The 19,341-nt window shown below is 40.7% G+C and overlaps 1 protein-coding gene across 2 annotated transcripts in view; it reads left to right on the top strand.

The window, feature by feature from the left end:
* The window catches only part of nalcn (sodium leak channel, non-selective), a 72,336-nt gene extending 56,251 nt beyond the window's left edge, over positions 1-16,085 (top strand). For both annotated transcript variants that reach the window (XM_038720990.1, XM_038720989.1), the window contains 29 exons: positions 1,611-1,747; positions 2,532-2,673; positions 2,909-2,982; positions 4,190-4,291; positions 4,390-4,459; positions 4,607-4,698; positions 4,836-4,958; positions 5,268-5,324; positions 5,843-5,963; positions 6,055-6,186; positions 6,621-6,788; positions 7,415-7,519; positions 8,029-8,135; positions 8,225-8,345; positions 8,441-8,539; positions 8,756-8,849; positions 10,394-10,500; positions 10,631-10,705; positions 10,796-10,915; positions 11,008-11,076; positions 11,194-11,342; positions 11,483-11,576; positions 11,961-12,093; positions 13,015-13,130; positions 13,510-13,667; positions 14,249-14,399; positions 14,520-14,669; positions 14,801-14,918; positions 15,156-16,085. In XM_038720990.1, coding sequence (XP_038576918.1) covers positions 1,611-1,747; positions 2,532-2,673; positions 2,909-2,982; positions 4,190-4,291; positions 4,390-4,459; positions 4,607-4,698; positions 4,836-4,958; positions 5,268-5,324; positions 5,843-5,963; positions 6,055-6,186; positions 6,621-6,788; positions 7,415-7,519; positions 8,029-8,135; positions 8,225-8,345; positions 8,441-8,539; positions 8,756-8,849; positions 10,394-10,500; positions 10,631-10,705; positions 10,796-10,915; positions 11,008-11,076; positions 11,194-11,342; positions 11,483-11,576; positions 11,961-12,093; positions 13,015-13,130; positions 13,510-13,667; positions 14,249-14,399; positions 14,520-14,669; positions 14,801-14,918; positions 15,156-15,298 — 3,327 coding nt within the window. In that variant the 3' untranslated portion in view covers positions 15,299-16,085. The remainder of the gene's footprint in view (positions 1-1,610; positions 1,748-2,531; positions 2,674-2,908; positions 2,983-4,189; positions 4,292-4,389; positions 4,460-4,606; positions 4,699-4,835; positions 4,959-5,267; positions 5,325-5,842; positions 5,964-6,054; positions 6,187-6,620; positions 6,789-7,414; positions 7,520-8,028; positions 8,136-8,224; positions 8,346-8,440; positions 8,540-8,755; positions 8,850-10,393; positions 10,501-10,630; positions 10,706-10,795; positions 10,916-11,007; positions 11,077-11,193; positions 11,343-11,482; positions 11,577-11,960; positions 12,094-13,014; positions 13,131-13,509; positions 13,668-14,248; positions 14,400-14,519; positions 14,670-14,800; positions 14,919-15,155) is intronic.
* Positions 16,086-19,341: the final 3,256 nt, after the last annotated feature.

The following is a 19,341-nucleotide window of genomic DNA, read 5'->3' as shown; positions in this document are numbered from 1 at the left end:
GGAGATAAACACAGCAACAAAGGACAATACATGGCACAGAAAGTTTTCCTGTAATGGGACACTGCTGCAGATAAGGGTGTACATCTCGCTGAGTTGGCCCAATTGATTAGGGCCTTTGGGAACAGTATGGTCCATATTAATTCTGCAGTGTGCATGTGTGCACGTGCATGTGTATGCTTGTTTGTGAATTTTTCTTTGTGTGTTTTGCTTTCCTGGGAATTCAGCAAATAAATGTACAGGTACTATTTGGGATGACTGCAGCACTTTCTATAAGTTCCACCCAGAGAGCTGCAGCACAGAGAGAAGCTCACTATTTCTCTCAACACATCTTTATTTTCAGTTCAATGCTGTTGAAGCAGATATAGTATAAGACTGTATTGCTTTAAGCCATATTAGATTGACAATCCACTTGTCTATTTGCAATCACCCTTCAATTTTTATCTCATGCTTATTTTTCCATACATTTCCTGCTGTCTACTTCTCTCTTCAACCTGTTTTAGTCCCTTGCTCTGTCTCCCGCTGTCTCTGCCTCTTTCTATCCTGTGTCTATCTTGGGAATCAGAGTATAGACAGAAGGCCTAGGCAAGCAAATACTGGTTTATAATTCCATCTTCACAGTATGCCGCTCACCCACTCAGGGTAAAAAAGAAGCTCCCACACCGCTAGAAAAAGAAAATGAATAGACAGATTTCCATTCCCTCTTTTGTCAGGTCTCTCCTTCTCAAATATGAGGGGCTGTTCCAGTCATTCGGGTGCTCGCAGTCAGACACGCATAGACAGAAATACCAATACACAGAAACGCTGCGAAGGGACGTATGAATTGGTAGACAAACAGACAAACAGTATGACCAACAGAGAAACATTCACCAAGCCCAGTCAGTGTGTTCACAGCAGTTTCCTGCTCTGAATGATAAATTGCCGTTCACCACAACTCCAAATGCAGTTCACTTCCAGGCTTAATCTGCAGTGCATCAGGGGTTATCTCCAGGCACCCAGACAGAGAATACCTGCAAGGGAATTTCAATCAGCCTCCCCCATATGTAATTAAATGGAAATAATTGGTTTCTTTCTCTTTGTCATCTTTTTATTTCGCCAGCCTGCGCCACACTGCTTAAGCCTGCACACATGCACATTATTCTGTCACTACCTTTTCTTTTCTCCATTAACCACTCCAAAGTAATATTTCCTTTTTCTTTTGTTGCCTTCTCCATTCTTTTTCTTAAAGTAAGTGGGAACTCATCCTAAATGTGGTTGTCTGTACTGTATGTGGTGTGTGTGTGTTGTAGGTAAGTGTGTTGCTGCCATCACCAGGCAGAAACATAAAGCTGCACTCTTAATTCCTTGATAAAACCTCTGCATCTCACAGTTTTCTCTTGTAATACCAGGCTTAGTCTCATGCCTTTTCTCCATAAATACCAAGGGTACCTCCATGCAGAACTCAAAATCCCTAAACTGTCCACACCCAAACTGTGTCCTTCTTTCCCTTTGTATCTTATTTTAATCCCTCTCTTCTTCATTTTCATCACGTGGCTCACTTTTACTCCTATTGCTGTGTCTTGTCTTGCTCTTCTGCTCTGTGCCTGAACTGTTCGTCTTGCGCTCTCCTTCAGCTCAAGCAAAGTGAAGCCAATGCTGACACCAAAGAGAAGCTCCCTCTACGACTTAGGATCTTTGAAAAGTTCCCCAACAGACCTCAGATGGTGAAGATCTCCAAGCTTCCATCAGATTTCACTGTGCCCAGGATCAGGTACACAGTATCCAGGCAATCAAACGCAAAGTCAGTTCAGAATATATATACATATAATGTATTTATATAATATACAGAATATATTTTTTGAGACAGAACTAAATGTCTGTTTTGCTGCTTAATATCACGTTGCAATATACAACAGTAGCGTGATCTCCAGCCATGTTAATAAAAATACTTTGATTACGCCTTTAAAAACATGTAGTAAAATCCTTTGGCATATACTAAATGAATCATTGTAAATTTCCACCACCAGCAAGTTATTTTTTGGCCTAAAGAGAAAAGGAACTCTATCCATCATACAAATATGATGCCAGTTTAATGTTCAAATACTATGAGTTGCACTAAAGGTGTAAAACCTTTTTAATATTGCCACCAGTCTCCAGACATTTTCTACAGTACTGTAAGGAAAGAACCAAAGAAAAATATTTCAGACTTGCTTCTAGTAGATAGTAACCAATCACATTCTGTCCTTTTGTATCTTATGCAGTGCTTAGCAGGAAAGTTGAACTGTGTCCAATACATTGGCTTTCATAATCAGTTTTATCTTTTAGTCGCTGATTAACGCACAGCTGGGTCCTTCTCCCCCAGAAATCCCCTCTGCAGCCCATCTGCCGGGCTGCTGCAGCAAGAACTTTCACTGACATATTTTGTTGATACATTTTCACCAACATGGTTTGGTGTTATTACACAATTATAATTGTTTCTTCTCTCTTTTAGCATATGGATTTTTGATTCAACAATTCATCTTGTTAGTGTGTGTGCTGTTTGTTGTGCACTCTAGAGAGAGCTTTATGAAGCAGTTCATTGATCGTCAGCAGCAGGACACGAGTTGTTTATTCCGGCGTCTCCCCTCCGCTTCATCCTCCTCCTGTGACCACTCCAAACGCTCAGCCATTGAAGACAACAAGTATATCGACCAAAAGGTAGCTTTCACATACATGCATACTCACTCACTCACTCACTCACTCACTCACTCACTCACTCACTCACTCACTCACTCACTCACTCACTCACACGCACACACACACATGCACACAAAAATTCCATTTTCATGGCTATATATACAACAGATAAACCAGATAAGTACAGATATGTAGTGGCAAATTTACATTACATTTAACAAAGTAGCTACTGGACTCTCACTGTGGGCTCTCTCAGCTTCGCAGGTCAATATTTAGTATCCGAGCTCGTAACCTCCTGGAAAAAGAAACTACTATCAATAAAATCTTGCGGTAAGAGACATCCACACCTCCCCAGTAAGCATGGTTTTGGTGATTTCCCGGTCAAAAGACATCTAGGTCAAAATTGAGCTATATTTGGTTGAATTTTCAGTGACTATTTCATTACTTATTTAGGACTGCTCCACAATCAATTTTTGTAAATTGGAATGTAGCTTAAACAACAGTTTTATGGAACTCGGATGTCTAAAAAACATTTTACTTTTCAACCAAATACAGCCCAGTTTTAACCCACAAGTGTAGACATATTTGGACCTGCAACTTTAAATAGTTCCCCACCAGTTGTTTTGTTCTTTTGTTATTAATCAGGAAATCTTAAGATTTTAGATGAACACCATCTTTGGAGACCCCTGCTAGATGTGTTTAGTATCATCATCCACAGACATGAAATACATGCCAGTCTTTGTGTGGGCGAAAGTAATAATGCTTGCATATTAGATTGAGTATTATGGTTAATGCTTCTCTCTACGTTACACACACACATACATACACACACGCAAAGGCACTCACAGACCCACTTCAAACTCATTTACTGTTGCGGTGAAGTAAATGGATAATTTGCTGTTCAGCATGGCCGAGCTGGCACTAAGTGTAGATTAGCTCCCTGGCACCGTGTCTAATCTGGCTTTCTCTCTCTCCCCTCCCTTATTCAGTCAGTCTGAAAGATAGACAGCATATCAGTAGTCATAACACGTTCTGTCTGGCCTGCCATCTTCCACACAAACACACAATTAGGCTCACAGTCGCACCAACATAGGCAAACATACGCACAGTCCAGCATACGCGGCACTCATGCATACTTACTGCCAATAAACAAGTAATCGCTTAGAGTCTCTATAAATGATTAAAGTACACACACTGCTGTTGCCCACAGTGTCATTAACTCCGTTCTGGTACATGACTCTGCTGTTAGCCAGAACAGACAGGAGTGCCCAGATGTTACACACACACACACACACACACACACACACACACACAGGCACTGACTAATGGAATGATTGGAACCTTTCGAAAATAACCGTCTTATGGGCCCAGAATGACAAAGGCCAAATATAGCTTTTTAGGCAGGATGATGGACCAGATCCATTGGTGTTGCCAGTAGTTGCCAGTTTGTGACCTCACACGCTGATATTTTTTAAATCTGCATTAAACTAACCATGAGGCAAAAAACAACCACATTTTTTGTGTTTGTGTTGTCCAGTGCTTGTACCAGACAACGTATGCTAAGTGGATCCTTTGAAGGCCAGCCAGCCAAAGAACGTTCAATACTCAGTGTCCAGCATCACATACGGCAAGAACGCAGGTCTGACAGCACACACCAACAAACAGAAAAGCAAACAAGTGCAATCTTACGCACCTGCACAATACTACGTGATACTTGTTTGCTCTTTGTATCTGCAGATCTCTGAGACATGGTTCCACAAGCCAGAGGATCAGCCGAGGGAAGTCGCTGGAGACACTCACCCAGGATGTGAGTGCGCAGACACACAAATACTGACAAATGTGCTGTATTGTGTGCTTGTATGTTCTCATCAATAGCCACAAACAAGGCTTTAGTTGTTAATGTATTGTTAAAAATATGTCTTTTATAACTTCATTGTCTCTTCTCTTTCCCCAGCATTCCAGTACAGTACGCTATCGTAACGCACAGAGAGAGGACAGTGAGATCAAGATGATCCAAGAAAAGAAAGAACAAGCAGAGATGAAAAGGTATTCACACACACATTCACCCAATCTCAGCACGTAAGGTAAGTTTTGACAAAGTCCTTGCTATTTCAGCTGTTTCTTGTATACCTATATATAGAAACTGGTTTTTATCCCTTCTCTCTGCTTGTTTGGCCGAGCAGAAAAGTCCAGGAGGAGGAATTGAGAGAAAATCATCCTTACTTTGATAAGCCTCTCTTCATTGTGGGGCGGGAGCACCGCTTCAGGAACTTTTGCAGGATGATTGTTCGAGCTCGCTTCAACGCGTAAGATCAGTTATATCTGTATATGGTCAAAGATGTTGTTCTCAGGTTTCTCTAGGCAGCCTCCCGTGGCACTTAGTGGTCATAAATTGGGCTTCAGCATTCAACAATTGTAACATGACATCAGTAATGTCCACAAATACATTTACTGTATGTTCACCCACCTGTCTATGATTTTCCTTATACAATGTTTAATCAGCTGCATATCAGCAGGATGGGGGAATGCCCTTGTGTGAGTTTGCCTCAAAAGATGTTTTTATTTAGCTTTTATACTGTCAAAATGTTGACCAATTTGTATGTATTCATATCTAGATCAAAAACTGACCCCATAACAGGAGCAGTGAAGAACACCAAATACCACCAGCTGTAGTAAGTGTGATGAATTATTGACTCATTCAGTTTCTATTGATCTGTTTGTTCTACAACAGTGGAATACTTATTCATTCTGTAGCTTAATTACCTGTCTGTTATACTTCCCCCAAACTGTGGTAAGGAATGAAAAATGTGAAGTTAAGAGCTGTGAAATAGATTTCTCCTATTATGCAACCTGACTGTAATTCAGCCGAGCACAGAATCTGATTATTAAAGTGAGAGGCAGTCCTTTGTACCAGATACTGTTGGTGCTGGGGGGTATTTTTACTGACTACCTGATGTAGAACAGGTTGGTCTGCTCACACATACACACGCAAAGATTTTTTCACTCTTACTTTCTGATACATCTCCTCACATCATCACTCTCTCTGCCCCCTCTCTTTCTCTTGAATTATCTCTGAGTATTTGCTGGTTTGCAAACCAAATAGTTTTCTTGACCTACTTACACAAAAGATATTATTTCTCTGTATAAATTCTAATAAACTCCAACTACATCAATGTGTGTGTCCCTGCAGCGATCTTCTGGGCCTTGTCACCTATTTGGACTGGGTTATGATTGTAGTAACCATCTGCTCCTGCATCTCCATGATGTTCGAATCACCCTTCACCAGGGTCATGCATGTCCCCACACTGCAGGTATGAAAAGCAGATGAATAAATGGCCGAATGAACAAGCTAGCAGATGCATGATTGGAGAGATGTTGTCACACCCGTGCTTTCTGTTTCAGATTGGGGAGTATGTGTTTGTGATCTTTATGAGCATCGAACTCAACCTGAAGATTATGGCCGATGGTTTGTTCTTCACCCCCACAGCTGTCATCAGAGACTTTGGAGGAGTCATGGATATCTTCATCTATCTTGTAAGAAATCTCATACAGTGATACGATCATAACGGATGAATCACACTGATTAAAGTCCTTGATGGTCGACCAATGGCATGTCATTTGTCTTATTTAGAAAGTTTCTAATGACTATAAATGTTATCATTCAGTTTGTTGGCCTCAGTGTCATCATTTCACATTTTATTAGCTTTCTGAAGTAATTTAATTTCTTATGTGCATCTAATTTACATGTAGATCATGCAAAAGACAGATTTTTGCTTCGTTCCATGGTGTTACAGTATAAAACATGTTTGACTCAGGTTGGTTGTGATAAGGGAATGGGACCGTTACAAGGTTGTTGACGTCAATCATATGATGAAACTGTGACATGAACACATCGCAGGTGTAAGGTCTGTAGGATGCTTTCCTTTCCCCTAACGATTCATCGCTCCCCTGCTGTGGGTCTCCTGTAGGTGAGTCTGATCTTTCTGTGCTGGCTGCCTCCTGACGTCCCTCCTGAGTCTGGGGCTCAGCTGCTGATGATGCTGCGCTGCCTGCGTCCGCTCAGGATCTTCAAGCTGGTACCCCAGATGAGGAAGGTGGTGCGGGAGGTTCTCAAAGGATTCAAGGAGATTTTCCTGGTTAGTGGTTAACCATGTGCAGTTTCCAATTATGTGTGGTACGATGCTGTAACTACTTTTAAAAACCTCCTACCACACACAGAAAACTGTATGAAATAATTAGAAACCTAAGTGGCAGTAAAAAAAAAGTATTCTCTCTGTTTTCCTTATCTGGCAGGTAGTTATTTGTTTACATTTGAGTGTGCATTATAGCAATAAACTTGCTTGCAATGATAGGACTTGCATGCAACACTGTTTGGAAAAGAGTCATGAAAAACTATGATTTGCTTTGGAAAAAGGTTGGCAGTAAAGTATTAATGATTTATTTTGTGGCTTAAACTAGGCAAAAATCAAACCAAGTTGTGCACACTAATGCATCTTATTCAACTTTATTTGATTGTGCTCTTGGAATTATTACATTCTTGGCCATTTCTGGTGTTTTGCTTACCTTTTGGTTTGCCTACAATGGATTCTATTATATTACCAGAAGCTTGCAATAGTTACTGATTCTGTGGGTCTGACTTGGATTTTCCCAGCGGAGGTCTCTTCATCCACAGCTGTCTGACATCCTTAGCTTGCTCTCTAATCTCACAGGCTTGGATTGTGTTGAACCTTCTGCCTTAAACTCTTGATTGATTCTCCTGCAGGTTTCCATTCTGCTCCTCACACTAATGCTGGTGTTCGCGAGCTTCGGTGTTCAACTGTTTGCCGGAAAGCTTGCCAAGTGCAACGACCCCCATATCCTTAAACGGGTACAGCAAGAAGCATAATCTCCTCACTAAACCAACCCTCCCATTCTACACTCCCTGCAGAGAAGCACAAGCTGAATAAGTACAAGGGGTTTCCAAATCAGTCAAATCAATAATCCAGTGGTTCCTTTTATCCTATTTTCTAAACAACAGTCATACATTTTGTTCAGCTTGTGCCATAGACTCTTCTATTTTATAGAAAACCCATAAAGACGTTTTTACGGTATAATGCTCAAAAAGGTCTACTAAGGAAAGTTCCAATTTATTACAACTTGGGTCCAATCTTTGTAATTTTAGTTATTGTTCCTAATAGTAATAATATCAGCACTGTATTGACCAAGTTAACCGTTAAAAAAGAGTATATAATTTTTTTATGTGTTTGTTTATCATTTTAGCAAATGACATGAGTCCTTCTTTCATACGAGATGAATAGTAATCCCCTTTACTAACAGCCCCATGTTGCTGTTCTAATGGCTGGTTTGTTCTGTGTTTTGCTGTGTTGTTGGTTATAGGAGGATTGTCACGGTATATTCCGAATAAATGTCAGCGTTTCCAAAAACCTCAACCTGAAACTGAAGAATGGAGAAAAGAAACCTGGTTTCTGGGTACCAAGAGTCTGGTATAGCTGCTTATTTTTTTTTATTACTGCTTGATTTAGGGTTGTTTTCAACAGCCAGTGATTGATGTATCCATTCCGTCCTTCCTCAGGGCCAACCCTCGTAATTTTAACTTTGACAATGTGGGAAATGCCATGTTGGCTCTGTTTGAAGTACTGTCACTCAAAGGCTGGGTGGAGGTCCGAGATGTCATTATTCACCGCGTTGGACCGGTACTGCACATCACCTTACCATTCCATATGTTTTTTTCACCTCACTCCTATAATACAAGAACCATGTAACAGATTAAATACCTCTGTGCCTGCAGATCCATGGCATCTACATCCATGTCTTTGTGTTTTTGGGATGCATGATTGGACTCACTCTGTTTGTAGGCGTCGTCATTGCAAACTTCAACGAGAACAAGGTAAGAAGCACACGTATTGATGCAACTTTCTTGTTTTTAAAGATAATTTTGGGGGTGCTTTTACTTTTATGTGGCAGTAAAGAGACCAGAGACGGAGACAGGTAAGGCCATATTTAAAACTGGTGATGCTGCAGTTACATAGTATTCATTTTAGACTAACAGGCCTTTAGATATGCCACCTCCAGGATTTAAAGGTGTTGTGTCTTCCACAACCAGGGTACTGCTCTCCTAACAGTGGACCAGAGACGATGGGAGGATCTGAAGAGTCGACTGAAAATAGCCCAACCTCTCCACCTGCCCCCTCGCCCAGGTGCTTACACACAAAATAAAACACAAACACATAAAGCAAACGCTCTGGCAGTCTTTCCGTAAATACAAAGCAGTGACCAAACACGACATTATGAAAGTCACGTCTTTGCCTCATTCCCTGATTGATCATGTGGTGTGTGTGTGCACCTGCACAAATAATCCATATTTAATAGTCCTTGTTTTTCATTGAAGATTGATTCCTTGAGGGATACATCATGACCCAAATGATGATTAGCACCAGTAATAAAAGAACGGGAGGACAGATAACAGGAATGGCTTAGACATTGAAACATTCATATCACAGCCTTCTACAGGAAATACAGAACGTATAAAATGTTCATTTCTTTGTTGATGCTAACTACCAGCTATTCTACCAACTTAAAAAAACAGATGAATGTTGAGTTTAATTACATTTTTTACACAATCAAACTCGATTATATTGCTATCGATTTTCAACATGAGAATACTGTAGATTTACACTGTAGATTTACACTGTCTTCCTTCTGTCATTAGAGTTGTGAGAATAGTTGAAGTGCCTTGGAGGCAGTGTGGGAAATTGCATTAGTACAGTTGAGGCTGAGAACTAACATGAAATCAGCGGCTTCAGTTTTAGTCAGCAGTGCCGCTGACACCAGCAGTATCAGCCTGACTTTGATCCACATCCAAAGGCCCTCGGCACTGGCGCCACTCACCCACTACTGGCAGATCATTACAGCACTGAGCTGGCCTTTGCTCACACAGTCCTACTCAAAGTGCTTGTAGAAAGTGTCTCTGTGGTAAGCAGTCATATGTAATCACAGAGCCTGCCACTGGGTGTACTGTTGTTAAATTTCTATTTCATGTTCATTAGATATTAAACTCCCTGATTTGAAGCAGACACTAGGGACAGTCGGAACAAGGATCTGCAACCAGGATAAATTAGTACAACATTCTTCCAACTTATACCTAGAATGCTGACACATGAAGCCAGTCTGAATTTGAAATGCAAGAGCATGTGAATTGGGAAATTACATTTGGAAACCCGCAGTGCAGTTGCAGTCCTCCTGCTGGAACCTGAGAAGTGGCGAACTGAATATAGTATCATTAAGTAGAGTTAGGGTGGGCTTTAGTAACGTCCAATCACTTCAGCTCCTCTCTTCCCCTTTTAAAATAACTTCAGTTTCCTAATGGATATAAAAGAAGACTCTACATCTTTTGTCTGGGGGATCTTTTTTTTTTTTAAGAGACACAGAGATACTGAGTTTTGAAGGCAGCCTAAATGTGTGTTCAACCTGCAGCACAATTAAGTGTTATTGCACTAATAGGAATACCCAAGCAGTCCATGAGTGCCATCTGCAGGACAGCAAGGGATACTACCACATATGCACATACAAGCTTCAGCTGTTTGATAAAGACTACTGCTACAGCCATTCCAGACATTCGTAATTGATCACTGACTTGATAAGATTCTCACCCTGACTGTTTAAAAATTCCAATTTCCACCTATACATTTTGTTATTTCTGGGCAAGTATCAATAAATCTTTGGTCTTCTATCTGCCTGACAGAAAACGGAGGTTTCCGGGCCAAGATGTATGACATTACTCAACATCCCTTTTTCAAACGGGGCATTGCTGTGCTGGTGTTGGCACAGTCAGTGCTGCTCTCAGTCAAGGTAAAGCCTCATATCACGGTGCATAATGTCTATTTATTTATGTATGCTTTTCTCCCATGACTTTTAATTTCTTTTGCATGTCAAAGTACATTTAAGGTGTTTTATTGGGTCTGACTCTTCTCTTCTCCAGTGGGACGTACAGAACACAGTAACATTTCCTCTTGCCACCATGTCAGTAGTCTTCACCTTTATATTTGTACTGGAGGTGAGCCTGTTTTCCTATCTCTACTCATATATCCATCCTCCTCTGGGTAAAGATGTCTGTCTAATCTGAGTTGTTTGCATTGTTACCCAGGTGACCATGAAGCTGATAGCCATGTCTCCAGCGGGTTACTGGCAGAGCAGACGGAATCGCTATGACCTGCTGGTCACGTCGTTGGGTGTCATCTGGATAGTCCTACACTTTTCCTTACTGGTTAGACAAATTACTGTCACATTAAGGGAACATTTTAGGATTTCTAATTAACAATGTTAAGTATGTCATTGTCACGTCATTTTCCCCTTTAGAATGCATATACCTACATGATGGGCACATGTGTGATTGTCTTCAGATTCTTTACAATATGTGGCAAGCACGTGAGTACATTTCCATGCTAGAACATACTCAATTCAATTAGTTTTACAAACGAAGAATGTATATAGGAACTAGAAAATATGTTTTTGAACATGTGTGCCTGTGTGTGATGAATAAAGGTGACTCTGAAGATGCTGCTGTTGACCGTGGTAGTCAGCATGTACAAGAGCTTCTTCATCATCGTGGGCATGTTCCTCCTCCTCCTCTGCTATGCATTTGCTGGCGTTGTTCTCTTTGGAACTGTCAAATACGGAGAGAACATCAACCGGTAAGCATTACACCTGTTATTGACCAGACCTTGCTCTTCATTATGCTTCTTGTTTCCTGCTGATGAGGCTGTATGCAGTTGAGACAGTAAAACACATCTTTACAGAGTTGTCTGATTCTGTCTGTCTCCCCTAATCCCAGGCATGCCAACTTCTCCACAGCAGGCAAGGCTATCACTGTTCTCTTCCGTATTGTCACAGGGGAAGATTGGAATAAAATCATGCATGACTGCATGGTAAGATTGGCTGAAGGTCCAGCACACAACCCCACAGACAAAAGCACAGACCATCTATTCTCCATCTGGAAAACTGTATAATGTATATTGTTTACATTTTATTTGGTGTTGAAAGAGTCACTTCACCTCAATTTTCTGACGCAACCCCAATACAATGGTGCTCACAACATAATTAACAGTTACTCCCACAGACCTCACTGCCAGCAGTTTTTACTAGAACGACATTCTAGCTAATAAACAGACCCAGTCAATACTGCTGACATGGCTATTGTATCTGAATTACTAGATATCACTTGAGACACTTTACCGTAACATTTCGGGGAACATTTGAAATATTTTAATTCTCAGTGATGCAAATACAGTTTTGTTGTTTCCTGTCCCCAGGTGCAGGCCCCATTCTGTACCCCGGATAAACATCGCTACTGGGAGACTGACTGTGGCAACTACGCTGGAGCGCTCATCTACTTCTGCTCTTTCTACGTCATTATTGCCTATATTATGCTTAACCTACTCGTAGGTCAGTGTGTGTAGGTGTACCGCATATTAATAACATTGTGGTGACCAAATCTTGTCACATACAGTCAGGTTATGGGAACACACCTTAAATATGGGGACAACAAGTTCCCATAAGGTTCGGGGTTAACATTTTAGGGTTGAGACTTTGATTAAGATTATGGTAATTTTACAGGGAAGGAATGTAAGTCAATGCAAGGTTGACAAGCTTGAGCTTTGGCAACAGCAAGGACTCTATTTCATTTTCTGCCTTTTGTTATGCAAGTCTCCAAAGAGACAACAAAGAGTTTCTCCAGAGACGAGAGTTTAGTTTATTACAGCTTATTATCAGCACACTGTTCAAACCCTGTAATGCAGAAATTATTTCTTTCTCACGTTGGAGGCCCGAAGAGGGAGAAAAGCAGAATGGCATGTCAGAAAAAGAAATAAAATAATAACACAGATGGCATGAGTTGAATCCAGATGAGATTGAGTTTTAGATAGGAACCAGGCCATCTTTACAGTATACAGTGTGTATTCTCTGGTTTTGTGCACTGTATCTGTATCATTCACTTTCGTATGTGTTGCAGTCTGGAAAGGCACAGATGGTGAGGCATAAACCTCTTACCATATTATTACTTTTCACAAAGAAAAATAAACTCTTTAGTACCTTAAAAATCACACAGAGAGAAGAAGCAATGGATGAAATAAGCTAGAAGAGCAAAGGTAAAGATTCAGTCAAGCCATTGTGATATAATTCATCCAGTCTCCCGTAAGCCTGGGCTGTTAACTCTAGACGTCATAAAAGAAATAGATTTTCTTCTAAAGGGAAGTAGAATAACTTTCAATGTTATATAAACACAGAAGATTGATGAAAACCACATAGATACCGCTGTTATGGAATATTTGCACTTGTGAGTATTAATATATATTGCTATTGCTGCAGCCATTATCGTGGAGAACTTCTCTCTGTTCTACTCCACCGAGGAGGACCAGCTGCTGAGCTATAATGACCTGAGGCACTTCCAAATAATCTGGAACATGGTGGATGACAAACGGGAGGTGAGAAATTAGCGATAGGAGAGAGGATGAGTACACAGCAGAGGGGAGAGAATGAAGATCATATGGCTATGAGCAAAGGATAATATAGAGAAGATATAAGCAGTATGAGAGCTAATGAGAAAGGCTGAAGGGAATGAAGTATGGCATTGAGTAATAGGAGTAAAAGTGATTAGGAGAGTGGGTGCAGGATTAAAAATGTACTCCTCCTTCCCATCAATCCATGATGTCATCCGGATGTACTGTGGGCTTTTCTTTTTAAATTACTTGTGTGTGTGTGTGTATATATATATATATATACATATACATATTATAAATAGGCATATAGACTTGTGTCCGCTTCATGAATAACCCTGTGACTTCTGTGACATGGTTTCCGCAGGGTGTGATCCCGACATCCAGGGTGAAGTTCCTGCTCCGTCTGCTCCGAGGCAGGCTGGAGGTGGACCTGGACAAAGACAAGTTGCTGTTTAAACACATGTGCTATGAGATGGAGCGACTGCACAGTGGAGGGGATGTGACCTTCCATGACGTGCTCAGGTGACCGTGGAACACCAATTGTATTTCACGCATATACAGCATAGAAGTACCACAATGTAACATCGATGCTGAGCTGTACGCCCATACCTTACTTTACTGCATTGCAATTTATTTTTATAAGAAAAATGATTTATTGAACTCACATGTTAAATCTCCATTAAGCAACACTTTAATGTGAATACACAACTGTTTTGTTAGTCCAACTCTGTAAGTGGAGTTGCAACAGAGATATTTAACACAATGTGTTTCACAGGATTTAACAAATTGTGTGAAATAGAAAACCTTCTTCTAAAAGAGAAAATAAGACTGACTGCCTGCCCCTGATTGAACACAAACGATATATAGGTTCTAGGAATAAATCATTTCACATCCTCATATTTCAGGCTTAAGAAGTCTTTAAACTTTCAAGTTAGGTCTTGATGTTTTGGTACAGTGTTGACTTATTTTTTACCTGTCTAATGTGTATTTTAGCTTTAAAGTGCAGGATAATCTTTTAATTAGGGAAGCAGAATTATATTCCACTAACTATAACAATGTCCGTCTTTTGGCTGCATGTCTCTTGTGTGTGGGTATTCATACAGCATGCTGTCATATCGCTCAGTGGACATTAGAAAGTCTCTCCAGCTGGAGGAGCTATTGGCCAGGGAACAGTTGGAGTACACCATTGAAGAAGAGGTTGCCAAACAGACCATACGCATGTGGCTCAAGAAGTGCCTCAAACGCATCCGGGCGGTTAGTCTCTCAACTGAAAACACACTCATGCCCAGGGCATTTTACAAACACACATACATGTACATTTTCCACACACTACTGTATCACGCACTGACCACATATGTCCGTGTGGGCTCGCAGAAGCAGCAGCAGTCGTGCAGCATCATCCATAGCCTGAGAGAGAGCCAGCAGCAGGAGTTGAGTCGCTTCCTCAACCCCCCCAGCATAGAGACCACCATGCCAAGTGAAGACCACAATGCTAACAACCCAGACAATCCCTCGCAGCCTGAGGTAAAGCCCCACATCCATACCATCACTAAACACACAGTCACACACGCTCACAGTGAGATATATAGCAAGCACATCATATAATCTGTGTGCGCTTGCACTGGTGAAACAAAGGATATGTCCTCTTTGTTTAGATGAGTGGTCTCCAGCAGCTACTGAGCCCCACGTTGTCAGACAGAGGAGGCTACAGGCAGGACTCTTCAGACCTGGGTAGGCCACAGAGGAAGCTTGGACAGTGGAGGCTGCCTGCAGGTATATACACTTCTGAATACTTGAAACCAGGACTTTATGTGACCTTATATTCCAGAAAAAGTAGATTATTTATCCAGACAAGTCAATTAAAAAAAACTACTTATTTACAATAGTGGCCTGGCAAGAGGCAAGGGACCTTTATATGTGGAATTGTAAAAATGAAGAGAAAAAAATGCAAAAAATGCATGTTGACATGGCAGGCTGTGAATTCTCTGTTCTTTGTGTGTGTTGTGTCAGGTCGCACTAGTGTCAAGTCCATAGTATGTAAGATGAACCCTGTCAACGATGAGGCTTCTTCAGGGTCAGAGGTAAAGAAGTGGTGGACTCGTCAACTGACGGTAGAGAGCGACGAGAGCGGCGACGACCTTATCGACATTTAGAAAATGAGGCGCAGTGCATCCTGCCGTTTTTTACAGATAAGCTGGGAAGCTTGCTGGCCGGCTCCAAGTTGTTTCATCTTATTTCTTCTTGCTCATCAATGAAAACAATGCTTTTTTAAAAATCTGTTTTTTTGTCCAAGTTCAGATCTGTTCAGACAGTACAGTAGGCTGTGCGTGCAGGCCATCAATGAGACATTGGTTGAGCAGCCATTTTGACAAGCGTTGACGATTTCGTACTTCTGGGACAGGTCTCCTCTGTGATTTCCACTCATTATGATTGCTGAGTTTTTCTATGCAGGCACATATGGTGTTACAGCAGACTGTGGCAGGGAAGACATTCATGAAATGAACCAAGAAGCTGCTGCTGTATGTTTTTTCTACTGTTCTGCAGTTTCAGGTCAACGTTTTGAAGGCATTAATTGTGTTGATGCAGCTGCAACAATTTGTGATGTCCTTTCATGTCAATGCTTTGTCTCTGTTCCTCTGTTTTATTCCATGTTTCTGATAATGTCTCTTCAGTATTACTTGTATAAATATCAATTTTCTTATAGTCACTTTATACCTAAACCAGGCCTCTTGTTCCCGTTGGTAGAGCAAGCAAATTATAGCAACTTTTAGATTTATGACTGTGAATGTAATTAATAGTCAAATCTATCTGTGTATATATCTATGTATTTGTGAGGAGTTAAAACATGAAATATTTTGTAAATTATTATAAATCTTTAGCTATATCAAGTATTCAATTATTCTAATAAAGGCCTACACTGCTTAGGCATTTATGAGCAAATTAATTGTCAGGCTTCCTTTCCTTTCCATTACATACTTAAAGCTTTTGTTCAAAGCAATTTACAATAAGGGAATCTAACCTCCATATTTCTCCTAAAATGTATATAATATATTAAAATGTGTATCATAAAGCAACATATTCTTGCTGTCCAATGAAAACCATGTGTCTTAAAATTTCTTGATTTTGAATTTTTCATTAAACTGAAAGATTTAATGTTCCTTTATGGGCTGAGAAAACTTGATGACATTGATGTTACCCAAACCATTTAAAAAAAAAAATTAGACATAACAGGGTTGTTCCTTAGCATGTGCAAAGTTTATGTTTTGGAGATACATGGTTTTCACAGGAGAGAGATGAACGTTGTATACATGTGACAAACTAATCTTTCTTGGATTTATGCTGGATGTTTTGGAATGTGTATTAAGACACATTAAGAAACATTTACAATTTTCATTATGTCACAATCTCAGTGCCAGTTTATTTAATAATTTAACACAAGTTACTGTGAAGTTACTGTAAGTTCCAGTCAGCATTACTTTCTTGGGCCTGAGGAGGTTTTTCACTGACAGAATAGAAACATGCCTGGACCAGGAGGCTTTACACCTTATGGAGCACCTCACTTGCCAACAGTGGTACGTCGTGGATCTATAAATTAAAGATGGCATCTGTAGGCAGATAACTGAAAACCTAGTCATGAAGAATGAATACAAAATATATGATAACCTAACAGAGGCACAATGTTTACCTATTCAGGCATATGTACTACTGGAATTCCTGACAAGTCACTATCCACACTTCCTTATAGAAATGGTAAAATCAAAATGTTACAGACACTGTTCAGGATGAGACTTTAAATTGTACATTTTAATTTCCAAAACCCCTAAAAACATGGTTAAAGATGTTTACCGGTTGGAATTTTGGCTCCACAATGAAACAAACATCCTTGGCCCTTTTTAACCCCCAAGTTATGTTTTTTTTACAAGGTGTTTACAGCACACAATGCATCGTGTGCAGGCAGTAGTACATTTAACGTCCTGTTGTTTTGGCCATCCCATGATTCCTTTAGAAAGCCCGTTGCTCATCGCGACTTGTTTGGCACAGTAATTCAATTAAATTTATGAGAAATTTAATTATCCCTCTATGAGTAAAAAAAAAAACATTGGATTAGACCAACTAACGGGGTAATTGAGTGGACAGATGCTTGTTTAATGATTCTCCTCATACACATCTGCTCAGATCAAACAGTCCCCACCCCTTCTCTGGATAACACTGCCCTCTCCTGGATACATGCTGAGCTGCCCTGACAAGCTGTTGAATATTTTTTTCTGACTATATGGTCCCAACTTTGTTGTTTACATTTTATGCTGCGTTTGAAATGCAACTAAGTAGCCAAAGGAGAAGTGACTCAGTTCTGAGGCTGATGTGCATGGCTGTTCCTTTGAACTACATTATATTGTACAGTTGTTTCCTACTCACAGTTGAGTCATTGCTTATGCCCAGCACTTTCTCCATTTCACAGCGATGACCGATGATGACAGTCCTGTCAGCTTGCTGTGGATCTAGATGAGCTCAATTTCCTGCCAGCTATCCAGGTCAGCATGAGTCTGCTGTCCATAGAATGCAATGTGGTTGATCCAGTACACAGGCACTGTGAATATACATACCCACTCACAAAATCACATAAACAAAGGTGTGTGCATTACCCTCTCATTTTAGTCCTTCCTTGATGATGTATTTATTTCTAGTTAATTCATCAGACAATTGCTCCGGGTTAGATTTGAGCTAATTGACTAATGTACTCAAATATCGGCTGCAGCTAAAGCATTTTCCCTTAAAAGGGGGCCCTTGTTAGACACAGAATTAGCCCATTAAAAGAAAGGGTCGTCATTTGTCCATTCAAAAGCCCTGTAAGTTTCACAGTTGATGGAGTGTGTATGGGGTTGGCTGGATAATGAATGTGAGGGGAAAGCAGAGAGAGTGTAGAGAATCAGCTGCCTGTGGGACGCCTACTTGCGCTATAGAAATCATGACTTACTCACACATTCCAGTCTCTTGATGACTGAGTGCTCCCCCCGACATATGGTCCTGTAGGGAAACAGTGTGACATCAGCCCTCTTGCCAATCAACTGTCTTTAATTTCTCTTTTCTCGCTCTTTCTTCTTCTCAACCATCGCCTCTTAAGCTCCACTTAGCTCAGAACTAGCTCATCAAAGGGCTTTTTCTCTTTTTTCTCATTTTCGCCCTGCGTGGTAGAACACTTTTTTGTCTTTTAATTGCCTCTGCATCACACTGGCTTTTACAGGGCCTGTTGTTTTTACCCTCCCCATTGTAATTTGCCCATCTCTCCCTCGTGCATGTCCACTGCTTATTTAGGGCCTAATTGAGGCACTTTGGTAATTGAGGAGGAAGTTCTTAAGAACAGAGCGAGTGGGAGAGTGTCTGTGAGTTGAGATTACCTGTAATTAAAGTACATGATGGCTTTGATGGCTTGGTCCCCTCCCGTTGAGATGTCGCCTTCAAACCCTGGCGGCAGCCGCAGCATCACATAGACATATCCTTCTCTGCCTATACGGCAGTAGAAGCCTATCACACACACACACACACACTTGGATGCAGATTCTGAAAATAGTGAATGCATGACAGACATAGCCACTGCAAAGAAATTATTTTATTAATTAAAGACACACTAAATAAGTTCTTTAGGAGGAAGTGTTGGAAAGTATATATGATTTAGAGCACACTTGCCACCATCCTACAGAAAGTCTCAATTTATTCCTCTGAGGCCAGAAATGATGTGTGATTGCTCTTGGATGTGTAACTGGTTGGATGTAAATGGTCAGATCCCTGTTGAACTTATGATCTGATTTATCATTGGATGACTTCATCACCATCCGCAAGAGCAAAAAGGATAATCAGTGCTTGGCACACGTTCCATCTTGGCTGCAGCTTACAGTCCATCTTGTCTCTACCTGGATTTTCGCTTCATCCCATATCTCCTTTGTTGGTATCGAAGCACCATAGTGGCAAAGAAAAGCTTGGAAAACAGACGAAAGCACACTTGCACATGGCTGCGCGAAAAAAACAAACACAAAGAAGCAGTGCAAATTCATATACTTTCCTCTTCCCTTAAATATAAATGTGCCTATAAACCATGAAACACATTGAGCAAAGACTTGAGACTGGAGCATTGAGCGGAGCAGAGGCATTATGTGCTCTATCCATACAACCAGTGATGTGTGCCTCAATAGTAAGACTG

This window comes from Micropterus salmoides, unplaced genomic scaffold (genome assembly GCF_014851395.1).
Source record: "Micropterus salmoides isolate LMB-PRFRI ecotype aquatic unplaced genomic scaffold, ASM1485139v1 Ms_hic_scaffold_15, whole genome shotgun sequence".
Classification (NCBI taxonomy): Eukaryota; Metazoa; Chordata; class Actinopteri; order Centrarchiformes; family Centrarchidae; genus Micropterus; species Micropterus salmoides.
Note: the sequence above shows the minus strand (reverse complement) of the source record. Positions and strands in the feature narration are given on the sequence as shown.